General features: G+C 40.8%; 1 protein-coding gene across 2 annotated transcripts in view; it reads left to right on the top strand.

The window, feature by feature from the left end:
• Positions 1–542: 542 nt before the first annotated feature.
• The window catches only part of LOC148843343 (vacuolar protein sorting-associated protein 26A), a 69,875-nt gene continuing 56,970 nt past the window's right edge, over positions 543–13,447 (top strand). The window contains exons 1-4 of one of the 2 annotated variants that reach the window (XM_088959577.1): positions 543–806; positions 903–984; positions 9,935–9,983; positions 10,098–10,172. In XM_088959577.1, coding sequence (XP_088815703.1) covers positions 9,981–9,983; positions 10,098–10,172 — 78 coding nt within the window. In that variant the 5' untranslated portion in view covers positions 543–806; positions 903–984; positions 9,935–9,980. The remainder of the gene's footprint in view (positions 807–902; positions 985–9,934; positions 9,984–10,097; positions 10,173–13,447) is intronic. The other variant, XM_088959576.1, reaches the window with a different exon arrangement.

The following is a 13,447-nucleotide window of genomic DNA, read 5'->3' on the forward strand; positions in this document are numbered from 1 at the left end:
GGAATATCTCCTGTAAATAATAATTAATAATCACGGGAGATGTAAGATGTGTATGTGAGTCGCCTGTGAGGCGTGAGGTGTGAAGAGTAGTTCCGGTCTCTCACAAAACGCCTCCCTACAAAAAGCGCCCTCCATGTACATTCCAGCCTGCATTAAGAGCATTATTCGTACTTAGCATTGGGAGAATAAGTTGGGTCGTTGGGCTGCGCCTGAGGGGTAGGACTGGTAGCTGTGGTCCGGGGCTTTCATAATTTGCTATCATGCTATGGCCATCGTGTTAGAGCTGGAAATCTAGAAAATCATGGCCCACAGTTGGATTGATCCTACTGACAATAGTACTTTTTGGATCCATTGACCAAGTGACAAACGTCACAAGTGGCAGTTGATGATGGGCTTTCAGACGTTTCCACGTGATTTCGTGTCTCCACGGCCCAACCTGAATGTGTAAATGGACCGGGTACTATCACGTTGCGAGAATCCGGGTCGAGTTTGAACCCGCACTCGAACCCCTTTTACCATTCGATAGTCAATACTCGAGTCTCGATACAGACCTTTTCCGGACCTGTCCAGATCCGATTCGTTTCATGTCCTAATGATGCAATTTGCGAAGGGAAGATTTCATGTTTAGATCTTCGAGAAAAAAAAAAATTAATGTTCTTCGACAGTTTCACAACTGGGGCGAGGACTTCAATTGAAAATTTGGTGCATTGGCAAATTTTCCTTGGTTCCTGAACTTCTGTTCTGCTCCACCGCAATTGAAGTAGTACCATCGCGCCGGCGCCGGCGCCGGTAACTCCTCTTCTCCGGTAAGTTCTGCTGCTCCCTCTTTTATTACCTGCCAGCTGTTTCTCTCTGCTGTTGAGTCTATCGCTTTCTCTCTGAGTTGCGTCGGGATTTTGTAGTTGTTCTGATAAGCCGATCTAGTGATTAAGGCTTCTTCGTAATTTGAGATGACAAGCAGTTTGTTGACTGGGCTCTACCTGGGTACTGATCTCTCAATCTCGTTGATCACATGTCAACAAAATATGTGTAACTGAGTTTTTTAGTTAAATCATTGATATATTTACCGTTATAATGTGGTTTGCTCGCGGTGAATGGAGATGGGTACCTAAGCTCAAAAGAGTTGAAGGAAATGCAGAAATGGTCTTTCTCAATTATCTGTTTTAGCTATATATTTTCAATAGTTATTGATTTTAGTTGCAAACACGAATTAGTGATGTTCTTTTGCATTCATAGATTACAAAATTTAGTGTTTTCTATTTCCAAACGATTGATCCAATTGAATGTGAAATTTGCCTGGTCGATCGGAATATCTGAGAAATATCGCGGAGTCTTTTGAATAAGAAGACAGGAACTCACTGAATTTTTACTTCCTTGAAATAGAGTGCCCAAAGGTGGTTGAATACATAGGTAGTTCCATGATTGGTGAATTAACGCTTGAGACATGTTGCCTTTAGCTCATCCTTTGCGTACTCAGATACCCTACCTCCTATCGACAATATGAGAATATCACAAAACACTGTAGTAATGAGATGAACGCTCACCTTAACTTCTTTGCAATGGATGCCTAACCATCTGACAATGTGGCAGTATCTCCCCATTTTCCACTTTAGGGCATTGATTTATCAAGATATTGTTCTATACGTTTACAACCAAGTCAATTGCAATCATGCACCATATTTATCTTCCAACTCGGTATCATTCATACAACAGTTTTGTTTTCTAAGCATTCTCCACTTTGTAGTTTGTACTTTCCACAAAATCTTATAGAAGCCTATTTGACTCTTTGCATCTTTACTAGGACAAACTCCCCATGAAAACATTATCCTGTTGCACTTTGTTTGGGGACTTGGACAGACAGAAACCAAGGAAACATTTGCTTGTGATTCTCAATTGAGTTATTGTTCTTCCCGACTTTAGAGTATATCATGAAGAAAGAGAATGGGTTGAGTTAAAATTGCAGAAAACAAGGAAGATCAGTGGCACAAATGTTCTCTGGTTCTGGATCAAATGGTGTATGGCCCCATAAACATAGAAGAAATCTTCAAGATTGTGAGGTTGGGAAGTTAGAGGAATTTCTCAATAATCTCCAAAATTACCAGCTGAACAGTAACAGTGAGGACGACAGAGTTTGGAGGTGGAATAAATCTTGATGTCTCTCAGTCAAATCTATGTACAGTCATAACAAATCTGCTCCTATTAACTCCCCCCACGTATCTGTCTGGGTGTGTAAAGTTCCATGTAATGTGACCTTCCTGGTCTGGACAGCCTCTCTTGGAAAATGTGTAACCAAAGATAATCTTATCAAAAGAAGTATAAACCTTCCATCCACCAACTGTTCTCTTTGCAGTTCTGAATTGGAAACTGCAGATCATCTCTTTATGCATTGGCATGTAAGCAGGCATACTTTTGGCTCATCTTCTTGCTAGCCTCCACTTGAGCTGGGTCTTCCCAAAGTCTACCCATGACTTCCTTAACAGTTTGTATATTATTAGGCTGAACAGAAGAGGCAGACTTGTGTGGCATTTGTTTCCAGCTGGCATCCTTTGGACCATTTGGATGGGAAGAAATTGCAAAATATTTGAAAAGATGCACTCACACTGTTTGAATTTTTTTTCGAGGTTGTCCAAGAATGTACAATCACTCGCTGTATTGGGAGTCTCTCCCATTTATACCTCATAAATACAAATATACTTTACCTTTTCTTAATAACAGAATGGGTTAATTTTCCTTTGCCTTGCAGGAGTTTGCTGAGAAGTCCAGAACTTCATCCTCTGTTGTTGTGTGTATTTATACGCTACTTGAATGTTAGTATTATGTTATTCTTATGGTAACTGAGCGGTATTGAGGATGGGGGTGACAAGTTGCATAAAGAAGTGGATCTGAATCTCAAATATGCTAATTTCGTTCTTACTTTAGCTAAGGATTCTTCTGGATAGGGTTTGGTGGTCGATTTTCCTTCACAAGGGTGTGGGGCGAGGATTTGGTTTTGGTAGGAGGGGCAGGTTTAATTTTGCATTTCATCAATCTCATTTTTTGGAAGAGGGAAGCTATGGGTGAAGCATAGGCGACACCTCATGTCCATAGTGCTGTTTGTCATGGAAAGTTTGATATAGAGATATTTAGGATGTTGGTGATTTGGAGGATGAGAGGATTTCCATCTCATTATTTGGTTCTCATTAGTGAAGGAACTATAGGAAAATCTTATTAGAACTTCCACATTATTGAATAAGGTGGAAAAGGGTGTTGGAGAGAGTTGAGGGATAAAGGGCCTCTTCTGGATGAGATTTCAAAGATAAATAAGAAATTACTAGTGAAGCAGATTCTGGATTCTGCAACATGGAGTTAAGGTAACAAAATCCTTGGGGATGCTATTCTTTGCATGTGAAGTGTATGTGCATTTAATTTTAGGGAGCTAGAGGGAGCAAGCTACTAAATAAGATGGAAAGAAGACAGAGCAGTTTGGTGAGATTGTACCAATGCTGAATCCTGAGGAGGTTGCTTCAGAAGGGAGTAAATTGCTCTATTGGGATGTGGTGGAACCTATCCTTATCAGGGGGAGAGGTTGCAGAAAGACTGACATCCCGGGGTGAGGATATCTGAGTGAAGTAAGTTGGCAAGCACAATAACGAGAGGGGTTAAGAAGTGAAGAGTCTCTAGTGACTTAACAGGATGGAGGTTGGACACTTGGATGCATTTTGTTCTTTGGGGTGTTTTGAGGTCTGGTTCTTTTTTCTGGTTGGAGCATTTGATTTGCTTCTGGTTAGCATCATAGTAGGAGGTTTCCTTTCATGGGAGGCTGTAAATATCATTTTTGGCTTCAGTTTTCAGTATGTTTAGGGGGTTGATTTTGTATAATGCTTGTTAGAATGCTCGAGTCAGGGGTATTTTGGTCATTCTGGTGTATCTTATTGAAAGTGAAATGTCTATTGTATCTGAGTTTAAGTTATGTGTCCCATCTTCTATGAGGAACAGCATTGTCTTTCTTGTAACTTAAGTTTTATGAATAAAAGTCAAGTGGGTCGGCTAGGAGAGGGTGACTTTCACTTTTCTCTCTTATAGTCTGGCCGAACATTCTTCTCCTTCTTTCTCTTTTCTTTCTTCTTCCTTCTTCTCTGCTTTAACCTAGAATGAACTAGGGTTTATTCACATGGTATCAGAGCTGTAAGGTCGTATCCTTATTTTTTTTCTTGTTGCTGTTCTCTTTCTGGGTTTGCCGCCAGCTTTCACAGTCGTCTTCTTCATTTTCTATTGACCTGAGTGGAGGTTTGATAAGGGGCTGAAAAGGAGCTGTCGTTTTGTGGGTCTGGAGGTGAGAATGTCTCCAGTCCTTGCTGTGGTGGTCGTTAAAGTGGTATACTAAACCCTCTATTCAGTATTGAAAAGGGCTGAATGTGGACAGGTATGAACACTACTGTTGTTTGTCCAAGTAAGGGACTGTAAATGTTCTCTTGTTGCTTTAGGAGTTGGTTGTGGTGATGCTTGGTGTGACTGATATGCAGTAGTTTGGTGGTGTGACTGATATGTATGTTTAAAGAAGAGTTGTCGACTGCTGAGGTTCACAACAGCAGTAGTTTGGTGGTGGTTGTGTCGTGGTGATTGGTGGTAGTGGTGGTTGGGTCCTAGACCTTGTGTGTAATCAGTTCTGCAGTGTGCAACCCAAGTGTTTGATGTGAAGACTGAGTGATTTCAGTCTTAATGTGTGGTGGTGAATGGTTTTGCAGTGTGCAGCCCAGGTATTTGATGTGAAGACTGAGTGATTTCAGCCTTAGTGTGTGGTGTGTAATGTGTATTTAAAGCTGGGATTGGTGGTGCTATAAGTGAGATAAGCCGTGTGAAAGAGTGTGTGGTTGTGTTGTATACTTGAAGGTGAAATAATGGAGATGGCTTCTTCCGTAGATGGGAATGACAACAAAACCAGCATCATGCTTTCTTCAGATTATATAAGTGTTCAAATGACATCCATCAAGTTGAATGGTGAGAACTATGTACCATGGGCAAAATCTGTGGAGGTGTTCTTGAAGGCCAAGAGGAAAGCAAAACATGTGAGGGAGGAGAAACCTTCCTCTAATTCTCCTGGGTTTAGTGATTGGAACAAGATGATGCACAAATAATGACATGGCTTTGGAACAACATGGAACCAAAGATTAGTGTGAACTTCATGTTCCTAGATACAGCCAAAGAGATCTGGGATCATGCTAAAAAGTTGTACTCTAAACAAGACAACACAACTAGGGTATATCAGTTGTATCAAGAGTACTTTAATTTGAAGCAAGGAAGTCAAAGCTTAGAGGAGTACTATGCAAGTTTGAGGAACATCCGCAATGAGCTAAATGTGTATCACCCTCTAACATCAGATGTCCAGATCCAACAAAAGCAACGTGAACAACTTGATGTGACTAGGTTTCTTGTGGGCTTGAAGGTTGAGTATGAGCCTATCAGAGCACAAATATTGGGGGGATCAGCTCTCCCTTCACTTGAAGAAGTTTTTGCCCGTCTCAAAAGGACATCCATTGAGCCGGTGGAACATTCTTCCTTCTCTGACAGATCTGGTTTGGTAGTGACTAAAGGGAGTGGCCGTGGAAGTAAAAGTGGTGGTGGCAGTAGTGGCCCTCCAAGCAACCGTGGTGGACACATATTTAACCGGGCTAGTGGCCGGACTGGAGGCCGAGAGTCAGGGGGAGGCCGTGGAAGAGGAAGGAGTAATGCTCAGAGAAAATGTACACACTGTGGCTTAGAGGGGCACACAGTTAATTTCTGCTATGATTTGCGTGGTCCACCCAACACTTGGGCTAACCATGCTACATCTAAGAGTAGTAGCACCATTACTGAAAGCCAGCAAACTGTCCCAACACCCTCCACACCCGCTTGTGCTTCCGGGCAGTAAATGGTGAGTGTACCACGGGCAGTGTATGAGCAGTTCCTTCAAACATCTCAGCAGAACATAGCTACACTTGCCCATTCAGGTATGGCTTGCTTGGCTTCCAAAGCCTTACCCTGGATCATTGATTCCGGAGCCTCGGACCATATGTCTGGGACTCTTGATGTATTTTCTTCCCTTTCTCTCTCCTCCACATCTCAGTCAGTTACTCTTGCTAATGGTTCTACATCTCTTATTTGTGGTGTTGGTGATGTTGATTTCTCCTCCATGTCTTTAGCATCTGTTTTATATGTTCCTAAGTTTCCGTTTAATCTTATGTTTGTTAGCAGATTAACCAAGTCTCTTGATTGTTCTGTAACCTTCTATCCTTCTTCTTGTGTGTTTCAGGATCTCAAGACGGGGAAGAAGATTGGTGGAGGGCATGAAGCAAGTGGTTTGTATTACCTTGATGGTGGTGGCCCCCCAATGGCTTTTCAGTTGTTACTCCTTTCCAATGGCACTGCAGACTCGGTCATCCCTCTCTCAAGTCTTTGAAGCTGCTAGTCCCTTCATTGAGTCATCTTTCATCGTTAGATTGTGAGTCATGTCAGTTGGGAAAACATCATCGAGTCTCATTTAGTCCAAGAATTGATAGTCGTGTCTCTAGTCCCTTTGCTTTAGTTCATTCTGATGTATGGGGTCCAGTTAAAGTTGTGTCATACAATGGGTTTAAGTACTTTGTAATCTTTGTTGATGACTTTTCAAGGATGACATGGATCTATCTTATGAAAGACCGCAGTGAATTGTTCTCTATTTTTCAGAAATTTCATGCTGAAATACGCACTCAATTTGGTGTTCATTTGAAAATACTTCGCTCTGATAATGCTAAAGAATACATCTCCTCACCATTTCAACAATACCTAGAACATCATGGAATAATTCATCAAACTTCTTGTGCCTACACCCCGCAACAAAACGGTGTAGCTGAACGGAAAAATAGACATCTTCTTGAAACTGCTCGGTCCTTGATGATCAATATGCATGTCCCAAAGCATTTTTGAAGTGATGCTGTTCTTACATCCTGTTTTTTGATAAATCGGATGCCCATGTCAATCCTTGAAAGTCAATCCCCTTTCTCCGTGTTGTTTCCCACTTTGTCTCCCTTTCTTCTCACCCCAAGAGTCTTTGGTTGTGTTTATTTTGTTCAACACTTGGGGCCTGGAGTAGACAAGTTAGATGCTCGAGCTACGAAGTGTATTTTTCTTGGCTACTCGAGGACTCAGAAAGGGTATAAGTGTTATAACCCAAAATTTCATAAATCGTTTGTGTGCTGTGATTTCACTTTCTTTGAACCAGTTCCATTTTTCTCAGATGTCGGGGTCTCTTCTTCTCCCTCTGTGGTTCCTCTTCCTGTACCGGTTATGGACCCTCTTCCCATAGCTCCCATACCTACTGCAGATGCACATCATATGCCTGTTACTACAGAGAGGCCGCCAATTACTCAAGTGTATACCCGCAGAAGTGCTTCGGTCCCTCCTCCACTTCAGCACCTGTCGACAGATCCTGCTATTGCTCCTTCTCCCTCAGATCTTGATCTTCCTATTGCTTTGCGGAAAGGTAAACGTACTTATACTTCTCATCCCATTTTAGACTATGTTTCCACTACTCACCTTTCTGCTTCTCATTGTAAGTTTATATCATTACTCTAATCGGTTCCCATTCCCAAGACTGTACAGGAAGCCCTTACCTCCCCAGGGTGGAGGCAAGCCATGGAAGAAGAACTCTCTGCTCCACAACATAATCACACGTGGGAACTCACCACCCTTCCTCCTAGTAAGCACACTGTTGGGTGTAAATGGGTTTATACAGTGAAGCATCTTCCTGATGGCAGTGTGGAACGATTGAAGGCACAGTTGGTGGCCAAGGGCTATTGTCAGTTATATGGTGTGGACTATATGGAGACATTCTCTCCTGTGGCTAAAATTGGCTCAGTTCGGGTGTTGATCTCATTGGCTACTATGTATGATTGGCCTCTCCTACAACTTGACATAAAAAATGCCTTTCTACATGGTGATCTTGTTGAGGAGGTGAGTGTGAAGTGGTGAAGGCCTTTGGGATGAAACAGTGTCAGGTTGATCATTCTGTGTTCAGCTATAATTCAAAAGATGGAAAATTCTTGCTAGTCGTGTATGTGGATGATATTGTCATATCTGGGAGTGACAGCAATGGAATTGACAGACTGAAAAAATTCTTACAGGATCACTTCAATACGAAAGATCTGGGGAAGCTAAAGTACTTCTCAGGAGTAGAAGTTGCGAGGTCAAAACAGGGGATCAACCTATGTCAGAGGAAATATGTTCTTGATCCACTTGAAGAAACATGGTTGTTAGGTGCTAAACCAACAAAGACTCCTATGGAACTCAATGCCAAGCTAAGTGTGGATGCGGGTGAAGAGTTTGATGATCCTGGAAGATACAGAAGGTTGGTGGGAAAGTTGAACTATCTGACCATTACCCGACCAGATATATCATTTGCTGTGAATGTGGTGAGTCAGTTTATGCAACATCCCCGGGTTCCTCACTGGGAAGCTGTTCTGAGAATTGTTGGGTACCTAAAGGGTGCTCCAGGTCGTGGTTTGTTATACCAAAAGGGAGGAACTCTTGAGATAGTAGGGTACATAGATGCTGATTGGGCTGGCTCTATATCAGACAGGAAGTCAACCACAGGGTATTGTACCTTCCTAGGTGGCAATCTTGTAACATGGAAGAGCAAGAAGCAAACAGTGGTGGCAAGAAGTAGTGCGGAAGCAGAATACAGGGCTATGGCTCATACCACATGTGAACTAAACATATTGAGGTGGATTGTCACTTTGTGAGAGAGAAAGTGATAAGTGGGGTAATAACTACATCTCATGTGAGCTCAGGAAATCAGTGGGCAGATCACTTCACAAAAGGATTGTCTCGGGGAAGAATAGATTACATTTGTAACAAGCTGGGACTATATGATATATACTCTCCAGCTTGAGGGGGAGTGTTAGAATGCTTGAGTCAGGGGTATTTTGGTCATTCTGGTGTATCTTATTGAAAGTGAAATGTCTATTGTATCTGAGTTTAAGTTATGTGTCGCATCTTCTATGAGGGACAACATTGTCTTTCTTGTAACTTAAGTTTTATGAATAAAAGTCAAGTGGGTCGGCTAGGAGAGGGTGACTTTCACTTTTCTCTTTTCTAGTCTGGCCGACCATTCTTCTCCTTCTTTCTCTTTTCTTTCTTCTTCCTTCTTCTCTGCTTTAACCTAGAATGAACTAGGGTTTATTCACAATGCTTAATGTATAAGGCATTAGAGCTGGGGTGTGGTCATTTTCTTCCACTCTTTGTTCCTTTTAGAGGTATTTTCCTTTCATTTTTTTTCCTTCTTCCGTTTATCTTATTCATCTCCTATGTATTTCTTTTCTTTTATAAATTTTTGACATTACTATAAAAAGATGTAACTTTTAGTGCTTCTGCTGCCTCTCAACAACTCCCCTTTTGCATGTTCATTGATATGCTTGAGATTCTTGTGCTCTTCCAGCTTAATACCACTGTGTGAGTCTCTGTATATATTCTAGGTCTTTTCTTGCCATTGCTAGTTGCAGTTAAATTTCATTCTCTGGCACGACTGTTTTATTTCACCACAATATGTAAGTACTTAAATAATAAATATTTAAGAGGAAAAGGAATTATTCTATCACAACACAATACCATGCATAGGGTAGGGTAGTCTGTACCAAAGGTTTTGAAGTTTATCTACAGTGGCCTGTAAGGAAAATGCCCTGGGTCTTTTTCTGTCTGTAAGTGTGATCTAGATGTTCAAAAATGAGGTCAAGTTCTGAATTTCTTTAGTTATCATGTTGCATTGTCAATCATAGCTATGGAGTTTGTATTGTATTGGGCAGTGAATGACTAAGAGGACTATTTGAATCTTCTGGTTGCATTACTTGATCCTTGTTTAGAAGTTGTTCAGTTGTATGGATCAGTTATTTTTCAAGAGCAATTTGAACTTGATATTGACTTTTGGCTGTGTTTATGTTTGTAGGTGATTTATCTGATGAAGCCTTGGGTTAGGATTTGTTTGTAAAATCATGGTGAGATTTCATAATAACCAGAGAAATCATAGACTTGCAGTTTGGTGTTGTTACCAACATCTTTATGAGACCCTGAAATTGAATCATCTAATACTTGAGCATTTATTTTTCTAGAATTATCTTATTGGAGCTTTCAAACCACCATGTAACATTTCAGTTACATTTGCTGATGGAAGAACTCGGAAACAGGTACTTAATTAATTGCATTTTGTATAGTGTTCTTCCCCCCCAGTTAAATTTGTTTTCCATATCAGAAATAAAACCAGTAGCTTATTTTATCAGCTAAGGTAAATTTTATTAAACTCGAGGTTACAATTCTGTGGGTAAGTTTCCCACTTTCATAGGATTATCCAAAAACAACTAGACTGCAATCCCCAAGCCCAGCCTTGCAATTTAGCCCAAAATAATTGCTGCCTATTTGCCTCCTGTTCAGTTAACGCATCTTCCATGGCATTTGCAGTTCTTTTCACGCATTTAAAAGTAACACTTATTTCCTGGAGAAATTTTCACAGCCAAACTAGTTGGGTTTCCACTTAATAAAACCATTAGTTTTTGTGTCATAGCGACCAGATGTGCGCCAAGTTTGTTTGCTTATTTATTTTCAGTTATAAGATCGAAACAGTTAATTGGTGATAATACGTTAAGACTAAAACCCTTCTTCTCTTGGAATAGAAAGAAGACCTATGGCCGATGGCTGACTATCCCCTTTAGAAAATAAAGGTAGTACAGATACCATATCATGCCTATTTTTTTCCTGATCATAACTTAAATTTATTAAGAAGGAAATATCATGTAGAAAACAGTTTCACCTACATGGCCCAATGCACATGTAGCACTGTCCCAGAAAAGCAACATCCCAACCCCAGAAAAGTGCAAAAGAGCCCTCGGCAGGCCCAAAAGAAGTGAGCACAAAATATCCACTGTGGCACTGCCCAATCCAACCTAAAAGCTGGGAATTGGCTTTAGGAGCCAACAAGATCAAAGCATTAACCTTGATGTGACAGCTTCTATCCCATCATCTTTAGAGAATCCAAAGAACCACTCTTTATCACAATGCTTTTTGCCCTTTCTGGAGTCTGGACCATTCCTTGGCTTGTGGATCCCAACTTCCTCCTCTGCCCTTTCTCTAGTTGGACCATCTGCTAGGGGTGTTAGCTAACCTCCAAACCTATTTTAGTGAGCTGTTCATTCTGGTTTCTAGCCTCCAAACCGAAACCCATCTACTTCTGGACCCCTTTCTGTGTGTAGTGTCTTAAGAGTCCATGAGTTGTCTGATTGGTTCCTCGCCCACCTTTTCACTGCCATAAAGTTCTCTCTGTAGATCAAGAGAATAGCCTAATTTAAGGCCTTGCAGTAATGTTGGAATCTTTATTGCAAGTCTATCTATTCCTGGATGGATTTGAGAATGTAGTTATCAATTCTTCTGTTGAGACTATGTAAGTACCCCCAACTCTGGGAGGGCAATGTTTCCTTAATGAATAGCTACTGAAGCTGTTATGGGGTCACAAACCCTTGATGATTGTCAATAGGCATTCTTCTAAATTCCCATACTCAATGTTCTATGGTTCTACCCTTATTGCAACTAACCAAGTCGTGACTTCTGTTTATGCTTTTTCCTTATAAAATATTCTAGCATTCCCTCTCTCAAATACTCCATGGAATTTCTTCTCTTCTTGCACCTCCACATTACCTTTCCCCTTTCAGTTCTTGAAGGAAATTGATGCCAGAATATACATTAGATGATGGTAACCATCTAGAATTAAACTAAGGTTCAAAAGTTTTCCTAAGCTTTAATTGCAGGAGAACGAAAAAGTCTTTCTGTGGAACTAGAGCATATCACCTATGTTTGATCACTTCCGAACAATTGCCAACTAAAGGTTCTAAATTTTGGTGGGTAGGACCAAGATAGATGGCCCTAATTGTGAAGGAATGAACATTATAAGCATTTCTGTTTGCACTCATAAGATAGACGAACATGAAATTCAAGTGGTGTAAAGCATGGTTTATATGCTGTTTACTGTTTTTAAAGCAAGGGAGGGGGGGGCGCTTATATTAGGTTGTCTAAGACTCTAAGGAGGTTGATTCATCAAAAAAGACTCTAAGGAGGTTGATGCCTTCCCTTTGCTTTGTTCTGGTGGTGAAACATTACATAACAGGAATGAAGATTGGCTGTCCAAGACTCTAAGGAGGTTATCTTGTTAGTGCCTTCCTTTCGCTTTTACTCTTGTAGTGAAACATTACATAACAGGAATGAACGGTGCCAATTTGTTCTTCTACCATTTTTGAGCTTGCCTTAATTGTGAACCTCAATCCCAGATGGAGGGTTGTATCAGGTTTGCAGCTGGCATTGAAACTTTTTTTTCCAAATTCTTATGATCATGGATAGAAAACCCTACTTCAAATGTTGTTGAATAAACAATCAATCAATTTATTTTTCCTTTTTCCCAATAAGACAAATGTAGAGAGAAGTAAATCTGTCCTCTAAATCTGATATAAAGAACTTGATTAAAGTATAAAAGAATGAGAGAGAAAGAGGAATTCAGCAGAATAGAATAAGAAGAGAGAAAGAGGAATACAGCAGCCAGCCAAGCAAGAACTTGAAAGAACTTATAAAAGAGGTTAACAGGCCCATTAACATACAAAATAAATAACATACTACTTAAACATAAAACAGATACTAGGGCCCATTCGGCCTAGTCTCTCTACACTCCCCCTCAAGCTGAGCATAGATGCCAATCATGCCCAGCTTGCTTTTTAACTCTTAGACAACTCCACTGGCTTCCTCTTTTTAGATCACTTTTCTTAAGGAAGTGGTCCCCACTTAACTTATTTTCAACCCTAGATACAATTGTTGCCTTTCCACCTTCTTCTCTCAAACAAATGTGCTTCCCTCTTCTCCTTTATTGAAATCAAACCCCCTTTTCGATAACCTTACTAGCTTAGACACCTGGGTCAACACCCTTTCCTTTTCCAAAAAACAATTCTCCCTCCACTTAGTGACTACAGACCTTTGCCACCTTAACACCATCTGCCTCAACAATTACTCTTTTGTCCCTTGACTCCTTCACCTGACCTTCCAACTTCTCAAGCCCCTTGAAACATCAGGCATCGAAATTACATGATTGCCCTCCAGCTCATTGTCTTCTTCCCTAAACCAACCTTCCATCTTCTCCTTCCCCTCTACAATGTTCCCCTACAACTTGACCCCCATTGCTCCTCTGTCCAAATCTGCACAAGTCCACTCTCTCTCATCAGGTGAATACAGAGACATCAAATCTTCCCCTTCTACTATAACTCTCAAATCATAAATCTCCCCTGCAAACTCAAACTCGATTACTGTTGGGATACTATTCAAATCGTAAACTCAATCAACATTCTCACTACATCAATCTTCTCCCAAATCCTATTCCTGTTGTCAAGTTTCAGAAGCTTTCCACAGCAGTTTCCAACTGCCCTAAATGTAT

Source organism: Nelumbo lutea, chromosome 8, assembly GCF_056320005.1.
Source record: "Nelumbo lutea isolate HS-2025 chromosome 8, American lotus-T2T, whole genome shotgun sequence".
Classification (NCBI taxonomy): domain Eukaryota; kingdom Viridiplantae; phylum Streptophyta; class Magnoliopsida; order Proteales; family Nelumbonaceae; genus Nelumbo; species Nelumbo lutea.